The sequence below is a fragment of the Thalassophryne amazonica genome, chromosome 11 (assembly GCF_902500255.1).
Source record: "Thalassophryne amazonica chromosome 11, fThaAma1.1, whole genome shotgun sequence".
Taxonomy (NCBI): domain Eukaryota; kingdom Metazoa; phylum Chordata; class Actinopteri; order Batrachoidiformes; family Batrachoididae; genus Thalassophryne; species Thalassophryne amazonica.
The window spans coordinates 37,503,445-37,525,870 of NC_047113.1; the positions used below are offsets into that span (position 1 = coordinate 37,503,445).

The window sequence follows — 22,426 nt, forward strand, 5'->3', positions numbered from 1 at the left end:
TCTCTTATCTGCTGAACTATATATAAAAAGTAAGATGATGCTTCTCAGTGTTTCTCAATTGCCCTCAAAAGTATTGTAACACTTGGTATTTCACACATTTTAATTTGTTTATTCTATTTCAAAGACATTTTTTTCTAAAATTATATTCCTTAACTCAAACTGCAAATCTCTACAACTTGATATAAATTAATTAAAAATATAAAATCCAGCTTCCTGATGAAGTGGTGTAGAGGAGGATTTTCTTAAAAAGAAGACCTGAAAGTTCAGCTACAATTTGACAGAAAGTACATTTGAGATGAAAGTCTAGATTTGATGTTTTGGTGAAAGAAACTTTTGTATTTCTTCATAATTGATGTAAATAAAGTCCATAACATATTCAGTGACTTGGAAATGTTCATGTTTCCAGCACCTGTCTAAAGAAAACTGGCAGTAAAACGGATTATTATTTACAGATTTTATCAAGTTTTAGTGATTTGCTTTCAGTTTGAGTTTGAGGAAGATAATTTTAGAAATTTTAATTCTTTTTTTTTTTTTTGGATTTCAAGTATTTAAAATGGCATAAACAAATTAAAACATGTGAAATTCCAAGTGTTTCAATACTTTTGGAGGGCACAGTATAATAACCTTATGATGAGTACAAAATGAGTGTGGTATTATTACTGTTTTGTTTAAGAATGTTTAATTTTCACTGTTGCTGCACTGTGTCAAATCATAATCATATCATATATCATACTGATATGAAAATTCAGTAAGGTATATCTTCTGTTATACATTCCAAATGGAAAGTGGAACTCTACTAGCATTTACTAAGGTACACATAAATATCTTAAAGAGAGTAGAGCCACTTAGGTGCCTGGTCTTGAGAACCAGGGATGGTAGGTTGAAAAGCTTTTTTTTATCCCATGAGAACTCTCCCTACCCACCTAAGCGGCTCAAGAATATGGACAGCATGTATATAAGTGACATTTACATGACAATTTATTTGACAATACTGAGATACGATAATTTGGCCATATTGTACAGCCCTACTGTCAACTAGCTGAGCACTTTGAATATTAATTTACATCTACAATAAAAAAAAATGCTTAAAGTGACAGGGGGTTAAGAGGGCTGTAATTGGGGGGTCAGCTGAAAAGCAAAAAAAAAAAAAAAAAAAAAAATGCTTAAAAAGGTGGGGAGTATAGGGGGCAGAGCTCCCCAGAAGCTGAAAGGTTTTAGTCATGCTCATGCTCCCAAGAACAATTTTGCTGAAAAAGTCTGAAGGACCTAAAGGACATGGTTAGGTGGCGAGGAGCTTTTCCAGGCATGTGACAGACAAATAAAGAAAATGCTTAAAAAGGTGGGGGGTGGGGGTTTTGCCATGCTAATGCTCCCTTGAAGCATTTACTCAAAATAAAGTCTGAAGGACCTAAATGACATGGTGAGATGCTGATGAGCCTCTCTCATTCATGTCTGCGACATATGCATATTATAATAATAATAGTAATAATAATAATAATAACCGCCCTGACTCGCGGCAAAAGAAGAGGAAGACAGATGGCTTGCTTCAGTTTGAAGTCTTTATTACCGTGGGAGTGCCATCATTAATGCACATTAGCAAAACCTCAGAATGTACACTCAACAAAAATATAAACGCAACACTTTTGGTTTTGCTCCCATTTTGTATGAGGTGAACTCAAAGATCTAAAACTTTTTTCACATACACAATATCACCATTTCCCTCAAATATTGTTCACAAACCAGTCAAAATCTGTGATAGTGAGCACTTCTCCTTTGCTGAGATAATCCATCCCACCTCACAGGTGTGCCATACCAAGATGCTGATTAGACACCATGATTAGTGCACAGGTGTGCCTTAGACTGTCCACAATAAAAGGCCACTCTGAAAGGTGCAGTTTTGTTTTATTAGGGGGGGGATACCAGTCAGACCACCATCTGCCTCATGCAGTGCAACACATCTCCTTCGCATAGAGTTGATCAGGTTGTCAATTGTGGCCTGTGGAATGTTGGTCCACTCCTCTTCAATGGCTGTGCGAAGTTGCTGGACATTGGCAGGAACTGGTACACGCTGTCGTATACGCCGGTCCAGAGCATCTCAAACATGCTCAATGGGTGACATGTCCGGTGAGTATGCTGGCCATGCAAGAACTGGGACATTTTCAGCTTCCAAGGATTGTGTACAGATCCTTGCAACATGGGGCCGTGCATTATCCTGCTGCAACATGAGGTGATGTTCTTGGATGTATGGCACAACAATGGGCCTCAGGATCTCGTCACGGTATCTGTGCATTCAAAATGCCATCAATAAAATGCACCTGTGTTCTTCATCCATAACAGACGCCTGCCCATACCATAACCCCACCGCCACCATGGGCCACTCGATCCACAACATTGACATCAGAAAACCGCTCACCCACACGATGCCACACACGCTGTCTGCCATCTGCCCTGGATAGTGTGAACCGGGATTCATCCGTGAAGAGAACACCTCTCCAACATGCCAAATGCCAGCGAATGTGAGCATTTGCCCACTCAAGTCGGTTACGACGACGAACTGGAGTCAGGTCGAGACCCCGATGAGGACGACGAGCATGCAGATGAGCTTCCCTGAGACGGTTTCTGACAGTTTGTGCAGAAATTCTTTGGTTATGCAAACCGATTGTTTCAGCAGCTGTCCGAGTGCTGGTCTCAGACGATCTTGGAGGTGAACATGCTGGATGTGGAGGTCCTGGGCTGGTGTGGTTACATGTGGTCTGCGGTTGTGAGGCTGGTTGGATGTACTGCCAAATTCTCTGAAACGCCTTTGGAGACGGCTTATGGTAAAGAAATGAACATTCAATACACGAGCAACAGCTCTGGTTGACATTCCTGCTGTCAGCATGCCAATTGCACGCTCCCTCAAATCTTGCGACATCTGTGGCATTGTGCTGTGTGATAAAACTGCACCTTTCAGAGTGGCCTTTTATTGTGGGCAGTCTAAGGCACACCTGTACACTAATCATGGTGTCTAATCAGCATCTTGATATGGCACACCTGTGAGGTGGGATGGATTATCTCAGCAAAGGAGAAGTGCTCACTATCACAGATTTAGACTGGTTTGTGAACAATATTTGAGGGAAATGGTGATATTGTGTATGTGGAAAAAGTTTTAGATCTTTGAGTTCATCTCATACAAAATGGGAGCAAAACCAAAAGTGTTGCGTTTATATTTTTGTTGAGTGTATATACAGCAGCAGTAACTTTGCAACAATTTCAAAGTTGTAACCCTTCCCATAAATGGTAAATGGACTGCATTTATATAGTGCTTTGCCATCTGCATCAGAGACTCAAAGTGCTTTACAAATAATGCCTCACATTCACCCCGATGTGAGGGTGCTGCCATACAAGGTGCTCACTACACACTGGGAGCAACAGGGGATTAAAGACCTTGCCCAAGGGCCCTTAGTGATTTTCCAGTCAGGCGGGGATTTGAACCGAAGATTTTCTGGTCTCAAGCCCAACACCTTAACCACTTTTGTCTTTTCACATAAAAACTCTCAGAATTAAATGGTCACACTTAAATGTAAAGTTAGCACAATACGGTATATGCTCAGCATACATGATACCAATTAAAAGAAAACTCCACATTTTCCCATCATGATAATAATGAAAAATAATAAAGCCCAAGAACGTTTCCAACACAATGGATGAAGGAACACAGGAAGAGAAGATAAAAGAAAGCAGTAAATGTAAAAAACTTGAGTCTACAGACTGTTGTGAAAGCATATGTGTCAACCTTTGCGATGTCATAAAACCTATTCCTGAAATTGTTGGAGAAACAAAGGAAAAAGAAAGACACACCATTAAACTGAGCTTACAGGTTGTTGTGACATCATCAGCATAGATATTTCTGACACCATGAAGCCTATTCTTGAAATTATATATAAAAACAAAACAAAACAAAAAGAATAAAAGAAAAAAATAGTTATCTGTTAAAACTGGGTTGAGTTGTCTTAAAGGAAATCTTGGAATTGTGGAACAAGGTCAAATACAAACAGAAATAAACAGGAAAAGGAAAAATATAAACTATTAAACTTGGTAAACCTGTAAAATCATCTGTAATGAACTTTGTAATGTCATATATCCAATCCTTGAAATTATTTAAAAGTATAAAAGAAAAAAATACAGGAATAGAATGACAAAGAAGATATTAAATTATTAATATCTTCTTATTAAAGATAAGATATTAAATTGGGAGTAGATGACAGTGAATATGATTGTAGTTTACATCTCCAAATCAGAGACGGTTGGGATGATATGGGGGGGAATCTCCCACCTTTTTTGGAATCTGTTGCAGGCCTTAATTCCAGGAATGGGTGCATATTAACACATGAAATGAAGTAGACCACAAAACGTATGAAATATCTTGGGTTCATGTTGTCTGCAATGAAACAGAAAAACTAAATGTAAGAATCACTGCATCATGCCCCCCCCCATATACTAAGAAATGGTGATAAATACATGGATGGATGGAAGTGAAAAAGGATAACATTAAGAAATTAACAATTTCCCTTTTTGGAATCAATAAATTACCACTAACATTTTACTATGTAAAATATTAAAATGGATGAAAGGTATACAATGCATTCTGTTTAATTTTTGTAAATATAAAAGCCAGCACACATTAAATAGATTAAATAGATAGATCACTTTAAAGCACAGCAAAGAAGGTTTTTTTTAAGATTTGAAAGTAGTGATCAATTTGGCTTAGTTTACTGACAGTGAAAAATTGCACCATAGTTTGGAAGCTCTTACGGAAAGACTGATTGATTTAACCCATTTTACTTTTTGAGATTTTTTTTTCATTGATTTATTACCGGTCTTCCAGAAAAGCAGTGAGACAGGTCACTCACATCCAGAATTCAGCAGGGAGAGTTCTGACAGGTGCCAGAAGACTATTCTGATCTTGCCCACTCTTAATATGCTCCACTGGCTCCGAGTCCACTAGAAACTAGGGCCTGTATTTATCAAGCTTCTCAGAATTACTCATAACAACACTGCTAAGAACTGACTTAAGAGTAAAAAAATTCTTGGCTCAAAGTCACACTTAAACATTCAAACATAGCAATCTTAAGTGTCAGTCTTACAGCTGATTCATGACATGTTGCTGTGCTGCAAACAGGATTGTGGATGACAGCACTGACAAAGACCATTTTTCAGAATATTCTCTGATAAACAAGGTTGGGTTGGATTACTTTGAAAGAATACTTGTGGATTACATGTATGTATGTACATACATTTGGATTACTTGTAATCTGATTACTTTTGGATTACATTTCAAAGTAATCCTACCCAACCTTGCTGATCAACATCACACTGAATGATGAAATGCGTAAGAGTTTGCATTCCACATACTAGAGGTGGGCGGATCGATCCTAATATCGATAATATCGATACCAACGCTGGTATTGATATTGAACGATCCTCGTGTAAAAGATTGATACTCAAACTTTTTTTTCTCTCCCGCACGCACTAACTGCTGTGCATGCAGATTCATCAAAGTGTACTCTCTGTCTGTAAGAGCAGCGCTGCGCTGTGTCGCACAACATGGAGCAGCGCACCCTCCTCCTTGGTCTTTTGTTGTTGCGCCATCACGTGGCTCAGCGGTGCCAGCCAACAGCCATGCAGGTAGGCTCAGCCTGGCCCGCCCACTCAGCGCTCTCTCGAGTCAGCCCTCTACCTCAAGAGATTTTGTTTTAAGTTGTGTTGCGTGATATTTCTTAAACAAAAATGTTGATTGTGATAAAGTATTTTGTTGTCATGTACAAAGTTTTGGCGAAATTCTATCCTAGGTCTTTTGGATCCTTTGGATCTATGAAGCTTAAATATGAAAAAGTATCGGTATCGATATCGGCGATACTGGGCCTGTATTTACTTGGTATCAGATCAATACCAAAATTCCCGGTATCGCCCACCTCTACCACATACATTTCACAAGAGAGAATATACAAGACAATACATTATGAAATACACATTTGACCTATTTAAAAATGATCAAAATGTTGCAGCCTGCACGTGTTTATGCTGTGGGAGCTCTTCCTGTTTTCGTTCACTCTGAGAGCAGTGATCATAAGTGCAATCAATTGCAACTCCCCCCCCCCCCCCCCCCCCCCCCGAAAAGCCAGCTTTTTGCATGAACTGAGTTTGTTTCTGTTGGATTATGCAGGGTGTTGTTCGGAAAATACGTACAAATGTGTGGAGTTGTAAGTTCCAATAATTTGATTCCAAGACGAGGGCTAATCGATGGTTGTGATGGCCCCAAATCATCATCATTGCATTCGTGCATTTTTACTGTGGCAAGGAAACGAAGTGGCATCATCACCTTTGACTCAGCATGGCTGCTTGAAGACAGCAGTGAGATGACATCTCTCAACAAGTCCATGAGGAAGATACTGTTTGATTAACTTTGTGTCATAAAAATTAATAGGTAAAACTCAAAAACATTCTTCCTCTGCTAATGTTTGTCTCAATTCTGAGCTTTAAGAAATTTGATAACTTATTACATCTGCCAAGGTTGTAATAAAATCATTGCCGTTTATTTATTTGTCTGTCTGTTAGCAGGATTACATCAAAACTACTGCACAGAATGTGTTGAAATTTTCACCTCAGATACATATTAGGCCATGAAAGAACCCATTCAATTTTGGAGATGATCCGGATTTGGATCTGGATTCTGGATCAAGTTTCACTTTATATATGCTTTGAAAGATTACTGTTAGCAGGATTACGTAAAAACTCCTGCACGGATTTTGATGAGATTTTCAATACAGATAGATATTAGGCCATGGAAGACTCCATTAAATTTTGTAGGTGATCTGGATATGGATTCTGGATCAAGTTTGACTTTATAGAGGCTTTGAAGGATTACGTCAAAAATACTTCACGGATTCTCACCACATTTTCACCACGGATACATATTAGACCGTTTTGGAGGTGATCAGGATCTAAATCTAGATTCTGGATCAAGATTTCCCTTTGTATATGCTTTGAAGGATTACTTCAAAACTACCTCACGGATTCTCACCAAATTTGCACCACAGATGGATATTAGGGCATGGAAGACTCCACTGAATTTTGGAGGTGATCTGGCTCCGGATTGGCAGACGTCAGAAATGTGATTGCTCTTGTTTCTATCCTTAAGTTTGAAACTAGGAGTAAATTTCATGAATTCCCACCACTTTAAACTAAAACGTCACTTTGAGAAGTTCAATAAATATGGGCTTAGAGCTGACTGCTTTATGCTGAACTCCGTTAATGAGTGTTTCTTGCAAACTAAACCTTTACAGTAGAAAAAAGAAAATGTAACTATTCACTCTCTCTGTACAACAGCTGTCCCTGATGGTGAAGGTGATTCCCAGCCCTGACTGGTTTGTTGGCGTGGACGGTCTAAACCTTTGCCACGGCGACCATTGGAGGCAGGAAGTGTCCGTTGACCTTTACCCTTATGATGCCGGCACAGACAGTGGTTTCACTTTCTCCTCTCCAAATTTTGTCACTGACCCAGCTGAAAACATCACAAAGGTGAGCCAGTCATTGTGTTAAATATTTACTCATCCAGTCATGGATTCACTCATTAATGTAGTCATTTCATGGTGACAAAAGATGGAAAGCACTCATCTTACTCTAAGTATATTTTAGTAGCGCATTGGACTGTGATATCATTTCAAGCTCTCTCCTCTTAAGTGATTGCTTGGCAGGTGTCATGTCTGACCTGATGTGTTTTAGGCACACATAGAAAAAAGAGGTGGTGGTGGGGGTGCGTGCTTTCTTACATAATAGATCATCTATCCCTGCACAGCATGTGTTTTAAATTGGGATACTGTATATTTGACTTTCACTTAGGTGCTGAGATGTCTGATTATTTTTGCTGTCTTGTCCAGATTACATCTCAGATGCCAAACCACCCAGCCAACTCCTTCTACTATCCACGTCTAAAGGAGCTCCCACCAATCGCCAGCATAAAGATCACGCAACAGAGTAGATCATCTGATCATCAAATCCACATGTCCAATCATATTCTGCCAAATTCTATCAGTCCACGGCGCTTTTCAGGTAAAACTACAGGGCTGCTCCGATAAAGACAAATGTTTGAATTTACAGGGAACCATGAGCAAATCGTAAACAGATAACGTTAGATTATATACACATTATTAAAAAATTGACACACACAGATAAAAAGGTGGAGACTTTATGACCTGGGCAGGACAAATTAAATTTTAACACAAGCTCAGTTGACCTCAGTTCGAATGTTTATTAAATGTTTTGGGGGGCTGACCAGTGGTGCAGTCATCCCCAAGCTTCCAATAACTGCTACAAATGCTAACGCCATTAGCATCTTACAGACAAGCTCAGCTAACATCAGTTCCAGTGTTTATTAAATCATGTTTTGGGGTGCTGAACAGTGGCGTAGCCATTAAAAGTTCATACCTGTTTATTTCCTCAGTAATTGTGGATTAAGTCGACTTAACATCTACAAGGTACCGATAATTGCTACAAATGCTAATGCTGTTAGCATCTTACCAACAAGCTCAACTAACAGGCTAACCTTGTTTTGGGTGTTTATTATGCCATATTTTGGGGGGCTGAGTGGTGACTCCCATAATGGTGTTTCTTTGGTGTGGGCCATAGAATTTATGACCTGCTTATTTCCTCAGTAGTTGTGGCTTAAGCATCATGAAGCTACCAATATAGCTGCTAAAAAAAGGCTAACATCGTTAGCATCCAAAATTACATCACACAATAGAGTTCTTCATTAGGAATTGTTGTAATACTATAGGCTACTCCATTGTCATGTAGTTTCTAGTATATCTGTTAGTGTCTTATTTGTTTGCTCTAGTACTACATCCAGTTTTGTGAATAACCTATTGTTGATCTTTGTGGGTTTTGATTTTGCTCGCAAATGTATTGTGACCATGTGACTGACATATCTTTGTCGCCTTGGCCATGTTGAGGTTCAAACACCAAATTGCTCGTATTTATGACCAATAAGGCTCTACCAGGAGCCTTCCCCACTAACCAAGCTAGTCGGGGAACATCTTCAATCTGGACTTCACCTTGTTACAGTATCAATTTTTCTCAAGACAGTCTCTAGCCTGGGATGGCCACATTCTTTCAAACCCAAGTCTTCTGATGGATACTTCTTTCCTTTATTGATGAATTTCTGGATTTCCCCCTTGCACCCACTGCAAAACCAACACACGTTATCCCGTTGATGTTTTGGGAGGGCTTGGAATTCTTGTTGGGCGAAAGCCATGCAAGTTAGAAGGATTTCTCACAGCCATTGTGTTTCAATGCCACTTGCTTCTTGACATTTTGTTGGATGGATATGTTAATAATACGGTTCTCAAATAAAAGTGACTCACCGTATCTCTCCCCACTACTAACTTGTTTGTCTCTTTGGGTGGTCTCCTTGGTTGGCCCACTCCACCGGCTCCCTTCTTTCACCTGGTTTTGATACAGTTCTTCTTAAAATACTTGATAATTTCACTTGACACAAATACCAGCAAACACACATCTTAGACAATCCATTCAGAGAAGTAACCACACAACAAGACGTATTATTACAGATATTTGAAAACAAATGCTCAAATAAGGCAGGCCTTCGCTGCAGCCTGCCCACCCTCTAGGCAACCACAACGATAACACACACGAGGTGTCACTATAAGTGGCCATGCCACTGTGTTAAGACAACTGGGCTTTAGTGAATGTGATAATGATAATGAGCACAATGATGTTGATATCTGAAAGGCAACAAATATATTTTTAAATTGTAGCACTGGCTTTGATCTTACATGTATTTTGATCTTAGATGTTTTCATTTTTTAAAATTTGCTTCAACAGAGTATTGAGCATTGTATATTCAAAGATGATGACAATAACCATTGTTTTCCCACAAAAAAATTAATAAAAAAAAAAATGACAGCACCAGTAGCCAGTATTTACACTCTTTTTCGATCACTTCATTTGCTGACTACTACTGTTACTGCATGTATAGATTTTTTTGCTTATTTTGCGTTATGCATTCTAACCAAAAGGTATTTTTGCTTGATAAAAGCTCTTAAGAGTTTTGTTCAAGCTTGGATGAACACACAGGTCCACAAACAATACCCCTGTAATTACAAAAATAAGTTTGGTTTGCAACATCTATTATTCATCTATTCTTCACTGTAGGGGAGAGAGTTCAGAGTTAACGGGGTATTGGTCATTAGTCATGGTTGTTCATCAGAGTTGAAAGCATATAATAAATAAAAATAATTCAGATTGGATGAATGTCGCAGGAATTATCGTGCTTTTTGTGTGTAGCCCCCATTTTTAAAGGACCAAAAGTGATGGTACACTTGGCTACTGAACTGTCATGGGCAGTTGTGTTTTGACGTCATTATCTCATTGACAAGGTTCCAGATAAAAGCTTGAGTGTTTAGAAAATATGCAGATATATTTAGATTTAATCATGCAAGTGTTGTTTTTGAGATCTGTCCCCACAATCCTTTGTACATGAATCTTTCTTCCCTTATGTTTTTTCTCAATCTTCTTTCTCCTTGAATCAGTGACACCACTGGATTGTGAAGTGTCTCTGTGGTCATCCTGGGGTTTGTGCCTTGGCCCCTGTTCCAGAGGTGGCATTCGCCATCGTAGCCGCTTCATCCTCTTGCGGCCAGCCAATACTGGTGCCCCCTGTCCGGAGCTGGAGGAACAAGAGGAATGTATACCACAATACTGTCTGAAACTCAAGTAACCCACGAAAATGTTCAAGCACAGCCAGTATGCAACACTGGGATAATCGTTTTATTTCTGCTGGTCTGAGAAATTTGCTGCCCCTTAGTGAAAGGGATTTTTGTTCCAGCTAACCTTTGCAAATTTAAGACCCATCTTGCACTATGTGCGTAGCCAATTTGAATAGATTATTCCAATGGCAGTAAAAGGAACCTGTGTGTTTCATAGTGTTGGACACTTATTTTGGTTATTTTACTGTTAAGGTGTTAGAATTAAAGTGGGTTTTTGAAAGCATTTGCCGTAATTGTAACAAAGGTGTACTGTTGAAGGCCTCTTTTGCAGTTATAATGGTGTTACTGTATATGCAGCTCCACATGCATTTAAGCTTGGTAGTGGCCAAACCAAAGTCACAAATGTGCATCTTCTTCATATGCATGCCAACTTATTCTTGCATACACGCACACATATCTGCACACAAGAAAATGTTCTTGCACATTACAGCATGTATTTGCAGCGACCAAAGCCTTGGTTGATGGTGGCAACCTGCACATGCTGCAACTATGCCGAAATAACCTCAATTTATGAATGTCACCTTTCATAAGAAACAATTAACAGCAGACTCGAGCAATACAAAGACGTTTGTCCATTTTACAAGATGCATATTTTATATTAAGAACTGTATTATTATTATCTTTGAATATTCTGTTGTTTTGTATATAGTGTATAATGTATGTCATGAATATATATATATATATATATATATATATATATATATATATATATATATATATATATATTTTTTTTTTTTTTTTTTTTCAAATAGAACAGCTGTTTATTTTCTCACTCTGATTTTTGAGTTGGAATGTGAAAATCTTCAGACCAAAAAGTATTTCTGATTCTCAGGCTCTTCTGTCACACATGAATATGAAGGTGTTAACATTCATTAGTGCAGAAACAATACAACCTTAACACAGAAATACTCAGCAATAATAAAATGTGACATGACAATTGTATTATTTATTGCTTGGCTGCATGGGCCTGGGCTTCATTCCTCATAGGATTTGGATTGCTTACATATATTGCAAAATTTAATTTATGTCTGATTAAAGTACGAGGCGTCAGCTGCTGAACATCAGTAGAAATAAACTGCCCACTAACTGCTGTCTGGACTTCATGGCGATGTAGCACCCCCTCGCGGTTGTGATTGCTACTACTATTAATGATCATCCAGCCATCCATTTTCTAAACCCGTTTATTGGGGTCGGGGGGAGGGGAGATGGGTGGGTGTGGCTGATCAAAGGTTTGATGACGTCAGGAGACTTTTTTATGCTGCAGCTATTTCTATCATGATCAATATCACATTCACTTATGTGAAACCTCTTTAAATCTAAATTTTCTGTCTTTTAAAGGGACATTATACATAACCTAGATCTACAGGATGATGCATTTTAGAATTTTGAACAACCAAAATGATTGAAATGAAATGATTATGTTTTCGCCTGTTTCTTTGTCTGCCTGTTTGTTTGTTTGGGAACAGCCCTGAGCCCATAATTTTTCATATATCATTATGATTTATTTTTTATTTTTTTTATACTAAATATTCATATTCTGATAGGTAAGAACTGATTCAGTTTTCAAGATCATAGGTCGAAGGGCAAAATCAGGAAAGTTCCCTATCTTTAACATTAAACACAAATTTTCAAAAATTCATAACTCTGTCAGAAAAGATCAAATTGCTTTCATATTTGAGTGTTATGTAGGATGGTGTCCTTTATCGACTGACAAAGTTTGATCCAGATCTGATCCAGAATGAAGATTTTGTGGCTAGTTATGTTTAACATTAAAACCAATTTAATGTATATTTTACATTATATCTGAATCAAACATGCCCCAATCACTCTCATATTTGAAAGTGAGGTGCAGACTGGCACTCACTATCACATGACAAAGTTTGACCCGGATCTGATTCGGATTGTGGATTTTGTGGACATTTGAATTTAATATTGAAAAGTCCATTTGGTGTACATTTTGCATTATATCTCAATCAAAAGTGCCTCAGTCATTCTCATTTGTGACAAAATGAGGTTCAAACTGGCATCGATGAATAGAATGAATATCGATGAATAGATAGACTAATAGACTAGTTTGACTGGCATCGGATCTGTATTGTGAATTTAGTACCCTCTTTTTTGTGTGTGGGATTCTAGCATCCAATTTAAGATAGGGGCTCTTCCGTCATAATGGGAACAATTAGTCGCACAAGTGTACATTCTTACTAGGGGTATGAATGCAGAAAAAAAGGCCCTTGGGGGAAGTGTAGTTCTCAGGATAGCTTCCAGTTTTTAGTCCCTAGAACTGATTCCCGAGAACAGCTTAATTTGAAAGCACCTATAGTTATGAGAACAATGTTTTATTAAAAGCACCAAGGTAGGAATTCTCCTAGCACAACACCAACCACTAGTGTTGTAAGTGTATATTCCTACCCTGTTCTAGAGGTGGGCGATACCGGTAATTTTGGTATTGATCCGATACGAAGTAAATACAGGCCCAGTATCGCCGATATCGATATGATACATTTTCATATTTAAGCTTCATAGATCCAAAAGACCAAGGATAGAATTTCACCAAACATTGTACGTGACAACAAAATACTTTATTATCGCAATCGACATTTTTGTTATATCACTCAACACTTAAAACAAAACAACTTAAAACAAAATCTCCTGAGGTAGAGGGCTGACAAACCACAATGCAATACAAGGGTGCGCTGCTCCGTGTTGTGTGACACAGTGCAGTGTTGCTCTTACAGACAGAGAGAAGACTTTGATGAATCTGCGTGCGCAGCAGTCAGTGCGTGCGGGAGAGAAAAAAGCTTGAGTATTGATCTTTTTACACGAGGATCGTTCAATATCAATACCAGCGTTGGTATTGATATTATCGATATTAGGATCGATCTGCCCACCTCTACCCTGTTCCTAATGGCAGTGCAAATGCAAACACAAAAAGGCCCTTGGGTGTGTAGTTCTTGGGGAGCACCACTACTGGCAGACTGCCACTAGGTAGTCCCCAGAAGTGAGTATCTAGAAAACACTTGAACATTGCTTGGAAGGACATTCTTTTGCACAGACACAGTAGTTTATGCAATCACCATTTCCTTTTCAGAGGGATGACAAGTTCCTTCTCCGATGTAGTCTCCAGTGCAGTGACTGCACGCTGGAAGGGTCTGATCGTCTGCCGGTAGAGGTCGCTGTTTCTTCACACTTCGTTTCAGGCTCTGCACTGCAGCCAGTCTTGAAGCAGCGCGTTTGATTGTTGCATTGCTCAATGGCGGACAGAACAGCATAGTGGTGATAACAAGGACAATAACGGCTCTTCCTTGTGGATTCTTGCTAGGAGTTCATCCACCGACTTCAAACGAGGCTTTTTTTTTTTTTTGCGTTGGATTTAAAAAAAAATCGGAGCAATTATATTCCCCTCGTCTCTCGGTTTTCGAGCTTTGCTGAGTTCTTATCTGAAGAGGAGAAGTTACCCCCTTCATGGTGGCTTACTGACGGTAGTTAGCTTATGAGCAAACCATGGGGGACTCTCTTGAATTGATAGGGAAAAGACTGCTGTTGCTCCTCGGCGACGGAAGATCCGCTGACGGACCTGAGCCGGAGCGAGCTGTCTGGGCCCACGACTGGCTCCGCGGGACTGTGCGGGCAGTGAGCGTCATCGGCCTGGCTGCCCCCGAGGTGATCGGCGGAGAGGCGTCAACAACAGCCGCTGCTGCGGGGTTGACGGTAAATGTTGACATTACACAGACCCACTAAATGACCCCCAGAATAGTGTAAAAATAATAATAATAATAATAATAAGATTCAACTAGTCAGGTTACATTTTTTTTTTAAATCTACTCGTTTGGGTGCTTTAGCGTCGGTGTGTTTGTTGGCAATTAACGTTAGCTACTGTGTTCACTATAGCTAAAAATCATCGAGTTAGCCTTCAGCGAAGCAAAACTCGAGGTCGGGGATTTTTTGCGGCCTTCGCTTTGTTCGCTTTGACAGCGGTTATTCATCCGTGACATCCAGCTTGGACAAACTATGTAAACTATAACGTCGGAGTGCTCGGTTGCTTTGTGCAGACGTGTCGCTGCTAATTGTGAAGACTGGCGATAATGTCGCTAATCGACGGTAAACGGAAGCGAATACATAGCATTAGCTAAGTTAGCGTTATTTCAAGGCCTAACAAGTCCAGATGAGTGTTAATAATTAGACCTAAACTTTACTTTTACTTTCATCAGTTTATATTTAAGAGTATAGTCAACATGTAAGCACAAAATGTAGTCTACATTGAGCAGTATTCCCAACTCAGATTTCGTTCGATCTAGGGAAAATGGGGTGGGTATCCTGCACAAATTTAACATACATCTCAGAGGTAATAATGCATGTTTGAGTAATAAGTATCAGCTTTGTACAAGAGAACATAGCTGTTTTGGTATAGCACTTAAAAAAAAAAAAGATTATAGGACATGAACATATCCAGTAACTGAGACAGTGACGTAACGGTATTTCAGATAAACAAAATCTCTTACAGTTGGTCTGTCCACACATCTAGGAATTTGGTGGGTCCCCCTTCAGTTGCCAGATGTTCTTGGCTATTGCAAGGTCCAAGCAACAACGGCGCAATAGCAACATCTTCATGTGAAGCAAGTATTATGATTAACTCGCACCTCAAACCAGGGCCAAGTATAACCAGAAACTTGATATTTGTAATCTAGAGAACACTGGGGCATGGTGAACTCTATTAGGTTACAGTCGGGAGAGACACATCATCATGAACTTGTTACGGAGGTTCGGCATCCACCAGAGGACCGGCCTCTGAGTCCTGCTGGGTGCTGTGGTCAAAGGGCCTGCTGAGTGGGAAGAACACCCCATTGAAAGTCCAGCAAAGAGGCTGGGAAGTGGGGACCTTCCTGGGGCAGGTAACCGCTGCCTCTTAGTCAGTGTTGGGGAAGTGGGAACAAGTGCCCCACAAGGGTCCTGAGAATGAGGAGGGCTAAGGGGAGGTCCGCCTGGAAAGCATCCCAGTGGTGAAAACTCACTGCCACATGAGCTTCTGCCGAGCCTGGGGTCAGTTGCAGCAGAATGCTGGTTGTTGTGACATGTCCACCAGACCCGGAAAGGGATGTACTGTAGATGGCCTCCTTCAAAGCACCCCACAGGCAAGAGCTCTGTTCCTTGTATGTGCCTGCTAAGCCGACGTCGAGCAGCTAGAGAAATGTAGGTGTTCACTGAAAAGTACTCCCAGAATGTACTAGCCCTCAACCTGCACCATTTGGGCATATAGCTGTTTTATCATGTGCTCATTTTGCTACCTGTCACACTCTTCATCACTGGGGCTCTTGCATGCTGGCTCATGCTCAGAGAAGCATGGCAAAATGTCATGGCAGATGTTCCTTCACAGTGCCTTAGGTCACTGGTCAGTGTCCAAGTCTCACATCCATACAATAAGATGGGAAGATGTGGACCTGAAAGACTTGGACCTTTGTTCTCTTGCAAAGGTGTCAGTATCACCAAACACCTCTGTCCAGGGACCTAATGACTCCATAAACATATCCAAGGTGTCTCAGTCTCAGCTGCAGTGGACCCAGAGACATGAATGTCCTGACAAGATAAGTGAATCTTTCTACAAATTTGACACTTTTACTGCATACAGGTGCACTTCTGCTTACTGAGTCCAGGAAGCAGAGGTGGGATGAAGTCGCTGTCAAGTCATTCTCAAGTCATCAGTTTGCAAGTCTCAAGTCAGCTTGCAAACAATTGGTGGTCATTATGACTTGAGACTTGACTTGGGACTTGTTGATTCATGACTTGATGGTGACTTCATCCCACCTCTGCCAGGAAGTCCTGAAAGCCTTGATCTTGGTCTTGATTCAGGACTATCGCAAATCCAGATGCTCTTGACTCGTCACTCAGCTTTTCAACTGCTGTGATAATGATGATTCCACATGGATCACAGCATGGTCCATTGTCAAGGTCAGTAAACCTTTCCTCACCAGCCACTAGCTGGTGTTAAAAATACCAAGCACTTGTTTCCCATATGTTATTTGTGGCAACCCCCACAACAACATTAATTGAAAGTGCTTCACATGAGTCAATACACTTGTATACTTTTCTTATGGAAGCAACCACTTTAAAGTCATTTTCAGATGAAGACTTATGTCACAGAAATATTGTTAAAGTTGTTTACTGTTTTGTGCAGACATTCCTGCTTGTGTAAGCCTTAACGAATATTAACCAAACAGCTACTTATGTTGAACACACAAAACTGTAAAACAATTGGATTCATTAAATATTTCATACAGGTTTTAACTGTAATGCTGCATTCACACCGGACGACATGCGAGTGACAGTGGCAACAGGTTGCCATGTAATCCCTATGGAAGGATGCGTTGTGGAGCGATAAAAGTCCAAGCCACGCAATGAGATGTGAATGAAGCGATTTTAAGCGATTGGGACGTTTGGAGTTTATACTTCATGTGGACATGTCCTGTATTTAGCAGCCAGCCTGTGATCAGGACTTATGCCCCTTTTGTTATTTATTTCACAATTTAGTGCAGCAGATAAGAAAAGGAATGATGCAATGATAAAGTAATGATGCAAGCAAGAAATGTTGCACAATAGCTCAGTAGAACCTTCTCTTTCAAAAAGTTTAGGTACCCACAAAAAATTTCAAGATGGCTGCCATTTTTCAAGACGGCCGCCAGCTATACTAATTTATGATGATTTCTGCACACAATGGATGAAACAAATGCACCATTTCTTAGCTAAAATGTGTTTTTGGGCTTGTACAATAGTTAAAATCAACAGTATAAGAAATATCATTTTGAAAAGCATATCGTTCAAATTGCTGGGGCAAAATCGTCTTTTTAGCAATTACGATTTCAGCCTATAGATTGAAAATTTCTGATGTATCTGCATATTTCACATTATAAGGTTTTATCAGAATAAAAAATATAAATTATATGGACACATCATATATACGAGGTCTCTTAGATAATAAACCGACCCTTTTTTTTTTTTAACTATATGGATTTGAATGACATGCGATTACACCAATCATGCTTGAACCCTCGTGCGCATGCGTGAGTTTTTTCACGTGTGTCGGTGACGTCAATTCCCTGTGGGCAGGCCTTGAGTGAGATGTGGTCCCGCCCTCTCGGCTGAATTCCTTTGTTTCACACGCTGCTCGAGACGGCGCGCGTTGCTTTATCAAAATTTTTTCTGGACCTGTGAGGAATATCCGAGTGGACACTATTCGAGAAATTAAGCTGGTTTTCTGTGAAAAGTTTAACGGCTGATGAGAGATTATGGGGTGTTTCTGTCGGTGTAAGGACTTCCCACGGAGCGGGACGTCCTGCAGCGCTTCCAGGCGCTGTCGTCGGCCTGTTTCGAGCTGAAAACATCCTAATTTAAGGCTTAATTCACCCAGGACATCGTGAGAGAACAGAGAAGATTCAGAAGAGGCCGGCATGAGGAATTTATGCGGACATTCCACTGTTTAAGGACATTTTTTAATGAAAGACGTACGCGCAAATTCGCCGAGTCGTTTCCGTGACGACTCGGCAAATCTGTGTGCGCCGCGACAGGAAAAACACCTCCGTGTTGAAAACCATTTGTAGAATTCAGGTGGCTTTTAATGGCTTTCAACAAGTGAGTAACTGAGAAATTGTTTAACAGCTTGGGCATGTTCCAACTTGCCCGTTAAGATTTCTAACGGAGGTGTTTTTCCTGCCGCGACCCCCCGCGGTCGGGTCCAGCCCGACATGCGACTCTGCCCGCACGTTCTTTCATTACAAAATGACCGTTAACAATGGAATGTCCGAATAAACTCCTCATGCCGACTTCTTCTGAAAGTTCTCTGTTCTCTGACGACTTACTGCGTCAACAGAGCCTGAAATGTGGAAATTTTGAACTTGAAACGGCGAGACGCTGCCGCCTCGAAGCGCAGATCGCCGTCAGGCGCCGTGGACCGTCCTTAAAGCGACACTACCAGACCAAAATCTCTCATCAGCCGTTAAAATTTTTACCGAAAACCAGCTGAATTTATTGAATGGTGTCCACTCAGTTGTGCCTTACAGTTTTGAAAAAATTTCTATCAAACAAAGCAACAGTCTCTGAGCCATTCCTAAACAATGAAAAAAATCGACGAGCGGGTGGACGACTCCTCACTCAAAGACTGCCCACAGGCGAATGACGTAACCGACAGGCGTGAAAAAACTCTCGCATGCCCACGAGGGTTCAAGCATGTCTGATGTAATCACACGTGATTCAAATCCATATGGTTTTTGAAAAAAAATAATAAGGTCGGATACTTTTCTAATAGACCTCGTACATGTATATGTATACCACAATCATATATATATCATATATATATGTATATACACACATGTGTATATGTATGTGTATATATGTATGTATCAATCAATCAATTTTATTTATATAGCGCCAAATCACAACAAACAGTTGCCCCAAGGCGCTTTATATTGTAAGGCAAGGCCATACAGTAATTACGTAAAAACCCCAATGGTCAAAACGACCCCCTGTGAGCAAGCACTTGGCGACAGTGGGAAGGAAAAACTCCCTTTTAACAGGAAGAAACCTCCAGCAGAACCAGGCTCAGGGAGGGGCAGTCCTCTGCTGGGACTGGTTGGGGCTGAGGGAGAGAACCAGGAAAAAGACATGCTGTGGAGGGGAGCAGAGATCAATCACTAATGATTAAATGTAGAGTGGTGCATACAGAGCAAAAAGAGAAAGAAACACTCAGTGCATCATGGGAACCCCCCAGCAGTCTACGTCTATAGCAGCATAACTAAGGGATGGTTCAGGGTCACCTGATCCAGCCCTAACTATAAGCTTTAGCAAAAAGGAAAGTTTTAAGCCTAATCTTAAAAGTAGAGAGGGTGTCTGTCTCCCTGATCCGAATTGGGAGCTGGTTCCACAGGAGAGGAGCCTGAAAGCTGAAGGCTCTGCCTCCCATTCTACTCTTACAAACCCTAGGAACTACAAGTAAGCCTGCAGTCTGAGAGCGAAGCGCTCTATTGGGGTCCCTAAGATAAGATGGGACCTGATTATTCAAAACCTTATAAGAAGAAGAATTTTAAATTCTATTCTAGAATTAACAGGAAGCCAATGAAGAGAGGCCAATATGGGTGAGATATGCTCTGTCCTTCTAGTCCCCGTCAGTACTCTAGCTGCAGCATTTTGAATTAACTGAAGGCTTTTCAGGGAACTTTTAGGACAACCTGATAATAATGAATTACAATAGTCCAGCCTAGAGGAAATAAATGCATGAATTAGTTTTTCAGCATCACTCTGAGACAAGACCTTTCTAATTTTAGAGATATTGCGTAAATGCAAAAAAGCAGTCTTTCATATTTGTTTAATATGCGCTTTGAATGACATATCCTGATCAAAAATGACTCCAAGATTTCTCACAGTATTACTAGAGGTCAGGGTAATGCCATCCAGAGTAAGGATCTGGTTAGACACTATGTTTCTAAGATTTGTGGGGCCAAGTACAATAACTTCAGTTTTATCTGAGTTTAAAAGCAGGAAATTAGAGGTCATCCATGTCCTTATGTCTGTAAGACAATCCTGCAGTTTAGCTAATTGGTGTGTGTCCTCTGGCTTCATGGATAGATAAAGCTGGGTATCATCTGCGTATCAATGAAAATTTAAGCAATGCCGTCTAATAATACTGCCTAAGGGAAGCATGTATAAAGTGAATAAAATTGGTCCTAGCACAGAACCTTGTGGAACTCCATAATTAACCTTAGTCTGTGAAGAAGATTCCCCATTTACATGAACAAATTGTAATCTATTAGATAAATATGATTCAAACCACCACAGCGCAGTGCCTTTAATACCTATGGCATGCTCTAATCTCTGCAATAAAATTTTATGGTCAACAGTATCAAAAGCAGCACTGAGGTCTAACAGAACAAGCACAGAGATGAGTCCACTGTCTGAGGCCATAAGAAGATCATTTGTAACCTTCACTAATGCTGTTTCTGTACTATGATGAATTCTAAAACCTTACTGAAACTCTTCAAATAGACCATTCCTCTGCAGATGATCAGTTAGCTGTTTTACAACTACCCTTTCAAGAATTTTTGAGAGAAAAGGAAGGTTGGAGATTGGCCTATAATTAGCTAAGATAGCTGGGTCAAGTGATGGCTTTTTAAGTAATGGTTTAATTACTGCCACCTTAAAAGCCTGTGGTACATAGCCAACTAATAAAGATAGATTTATCATATTTAAGATCGAAGCATTAAATAATGGTAGGGTTTCCTTGAGCAGCCTGGTAGGAATGGGGTCTAATAGACATGTTGATGGTTTGGATGAAGTAACTAATGAAAATAACTCAGACAGAACAATCGGAGAGAAAGAGTCTAACCAAATACCGGCATCACTGAAAGCAGCCAAAGATAACGATACGTCTTTGGGATGGTTATGAGTAATTTTTTCTCTAATAGTTAAAATTTTATTAGCAAAGAAAGTCATGAAGTCATTACTAGTTAAAGTTAAAGGAATACCCGGCTCAATAGAGCTCTGACTCTTTGTCAGCCTGGCTACAGTGCTGAAAAGAAACCTGGGGTTGTTCTTATTTTCTTCAATTAGTGATGAGTAGTAAGATGTCCTAGCTAACGGAGGGCTTTTTTTTATAGAGCAACAGACTCTTTTTCCAGGCTAAGTGAAGATCTTCTAAATTAGTGAGACGCCATTTCCGCTCCAACTTACGGGTTATCTGCTTTAAGCTGCGAGTTTGTGAGTTATACCACGGAGTCAGGCACTTCTGATTTAAAGCTCTCTTTTTCAGAGGAGCTACAGCATCCAAAGTTGTCTTCAATGAGGATGTAAAACTATTGACGAGATACTCTATCTCACTTACAGAGTTTAGGTAGCTACTCTGCACTGTGTTGGTATATGGCATTAGAGAACATAAAGAAGGAATCATATCCTTAAACCTAGTTACAGCGCTTTCTGAAAGACTTCTAGTGTAATGAAACTTATTCCCCACTGCTGGGTAGTCCATCAGATTAAATGTAAATGTTATTAAGAAATGATCAGACAGAAGGGAGTTTTCAGGGAATACTGTTAAGTCTTCAATTTCCATACCATAAGTCAGAACAAGATCTAAGATATGATTAAAGTGGTGGGTGGACTCATTTACATTTTGAGCAAAGCCAATTGAGTCTAATAATAGATTAAATGCAGTGTTGAGGCTGTCATTCTCAGCATCTGTGTGGATGTTAAAATCGCCCACTATAATTATCTTATCTGAGCTAAGCACTAAGTCAGACAAAAGTTCTGAAAATTCACAGAGAAACTCACAGTAACGACCAGGAGGACGATAGATAACAATAAATAAAACTGGTTTTTGGGACTTCCAATTTGGATGGACAAGACGAAGAGTCAACTTTCAAATGAATTAAAGCTCTGTCTGGGTTTTTGATTAATTAATAAGCTGGAATGGAAGATTGCTGCTAATCCTCCGCCTTGGCCCGTGCTACGACCGTTCTGGCAGTTAGTGTGACTCGGGGTGTTGACTCATTTAAACTAACATATTCATCCTGCTGTAACCAGGTTTCTGTAAGGCAGAATAAATCAATATGTTGATCAATTATTAT

General features: G+C 40.0%; 2 protein-coding genes across 4 annotated transcripts in view; both read left to right on the forward strand.

Moving 5' to 3' along the window:
* spon2a (spondin 2a, extracellular matrix protein) overlaps nt 1-11,384 on the forward strand; it is a 58,187-nt gene extending 46,803 nt beyond the window's left edge. The window contains exons 4-6 of the mRNA XM_034182188.1: nt 7,369-7,560; nt 7,920-8,091; nt 10,587-11,384. Coding sequence (XP_034038079.1) covers nt 7,369-7,560; nt 7,920-8,091; nt 10,587-10,774 — 552 coding nt within the window. The 3' untranslated portion in view covers nt 10,775-11,384. The remainder of the gene's footprint in view (nt 1-7,368; nt 7,561-7,919; nt 8,092-10,586) is intronic.
* Nucleotides 11,385-14,040: 2,656 nt separating this feature from the next.
* The window catches only part of kdm3b (lysine (K)-specific demethylase 3B), a 79,391-nt gene continuing 71,005 nt past the window's right edge, over nt 14,041-22,426 (forward strand). For 2 of the 3 annotated variants that reach the window (XM_034181225.1, XM_034181226.1), the window contains exon 1: nt 14,328-14,534. In XM_034181225.1, the coding sequence (XP_034037116.1) occupies nt 14,328-14,534 (207 nt within the window). Of the gene's footprint in view, nt 14,535-22,426 lie in introns of all 3 variants that reach the window. The other variant, XM_034181224.1, reaches the window with a different exon arrangement.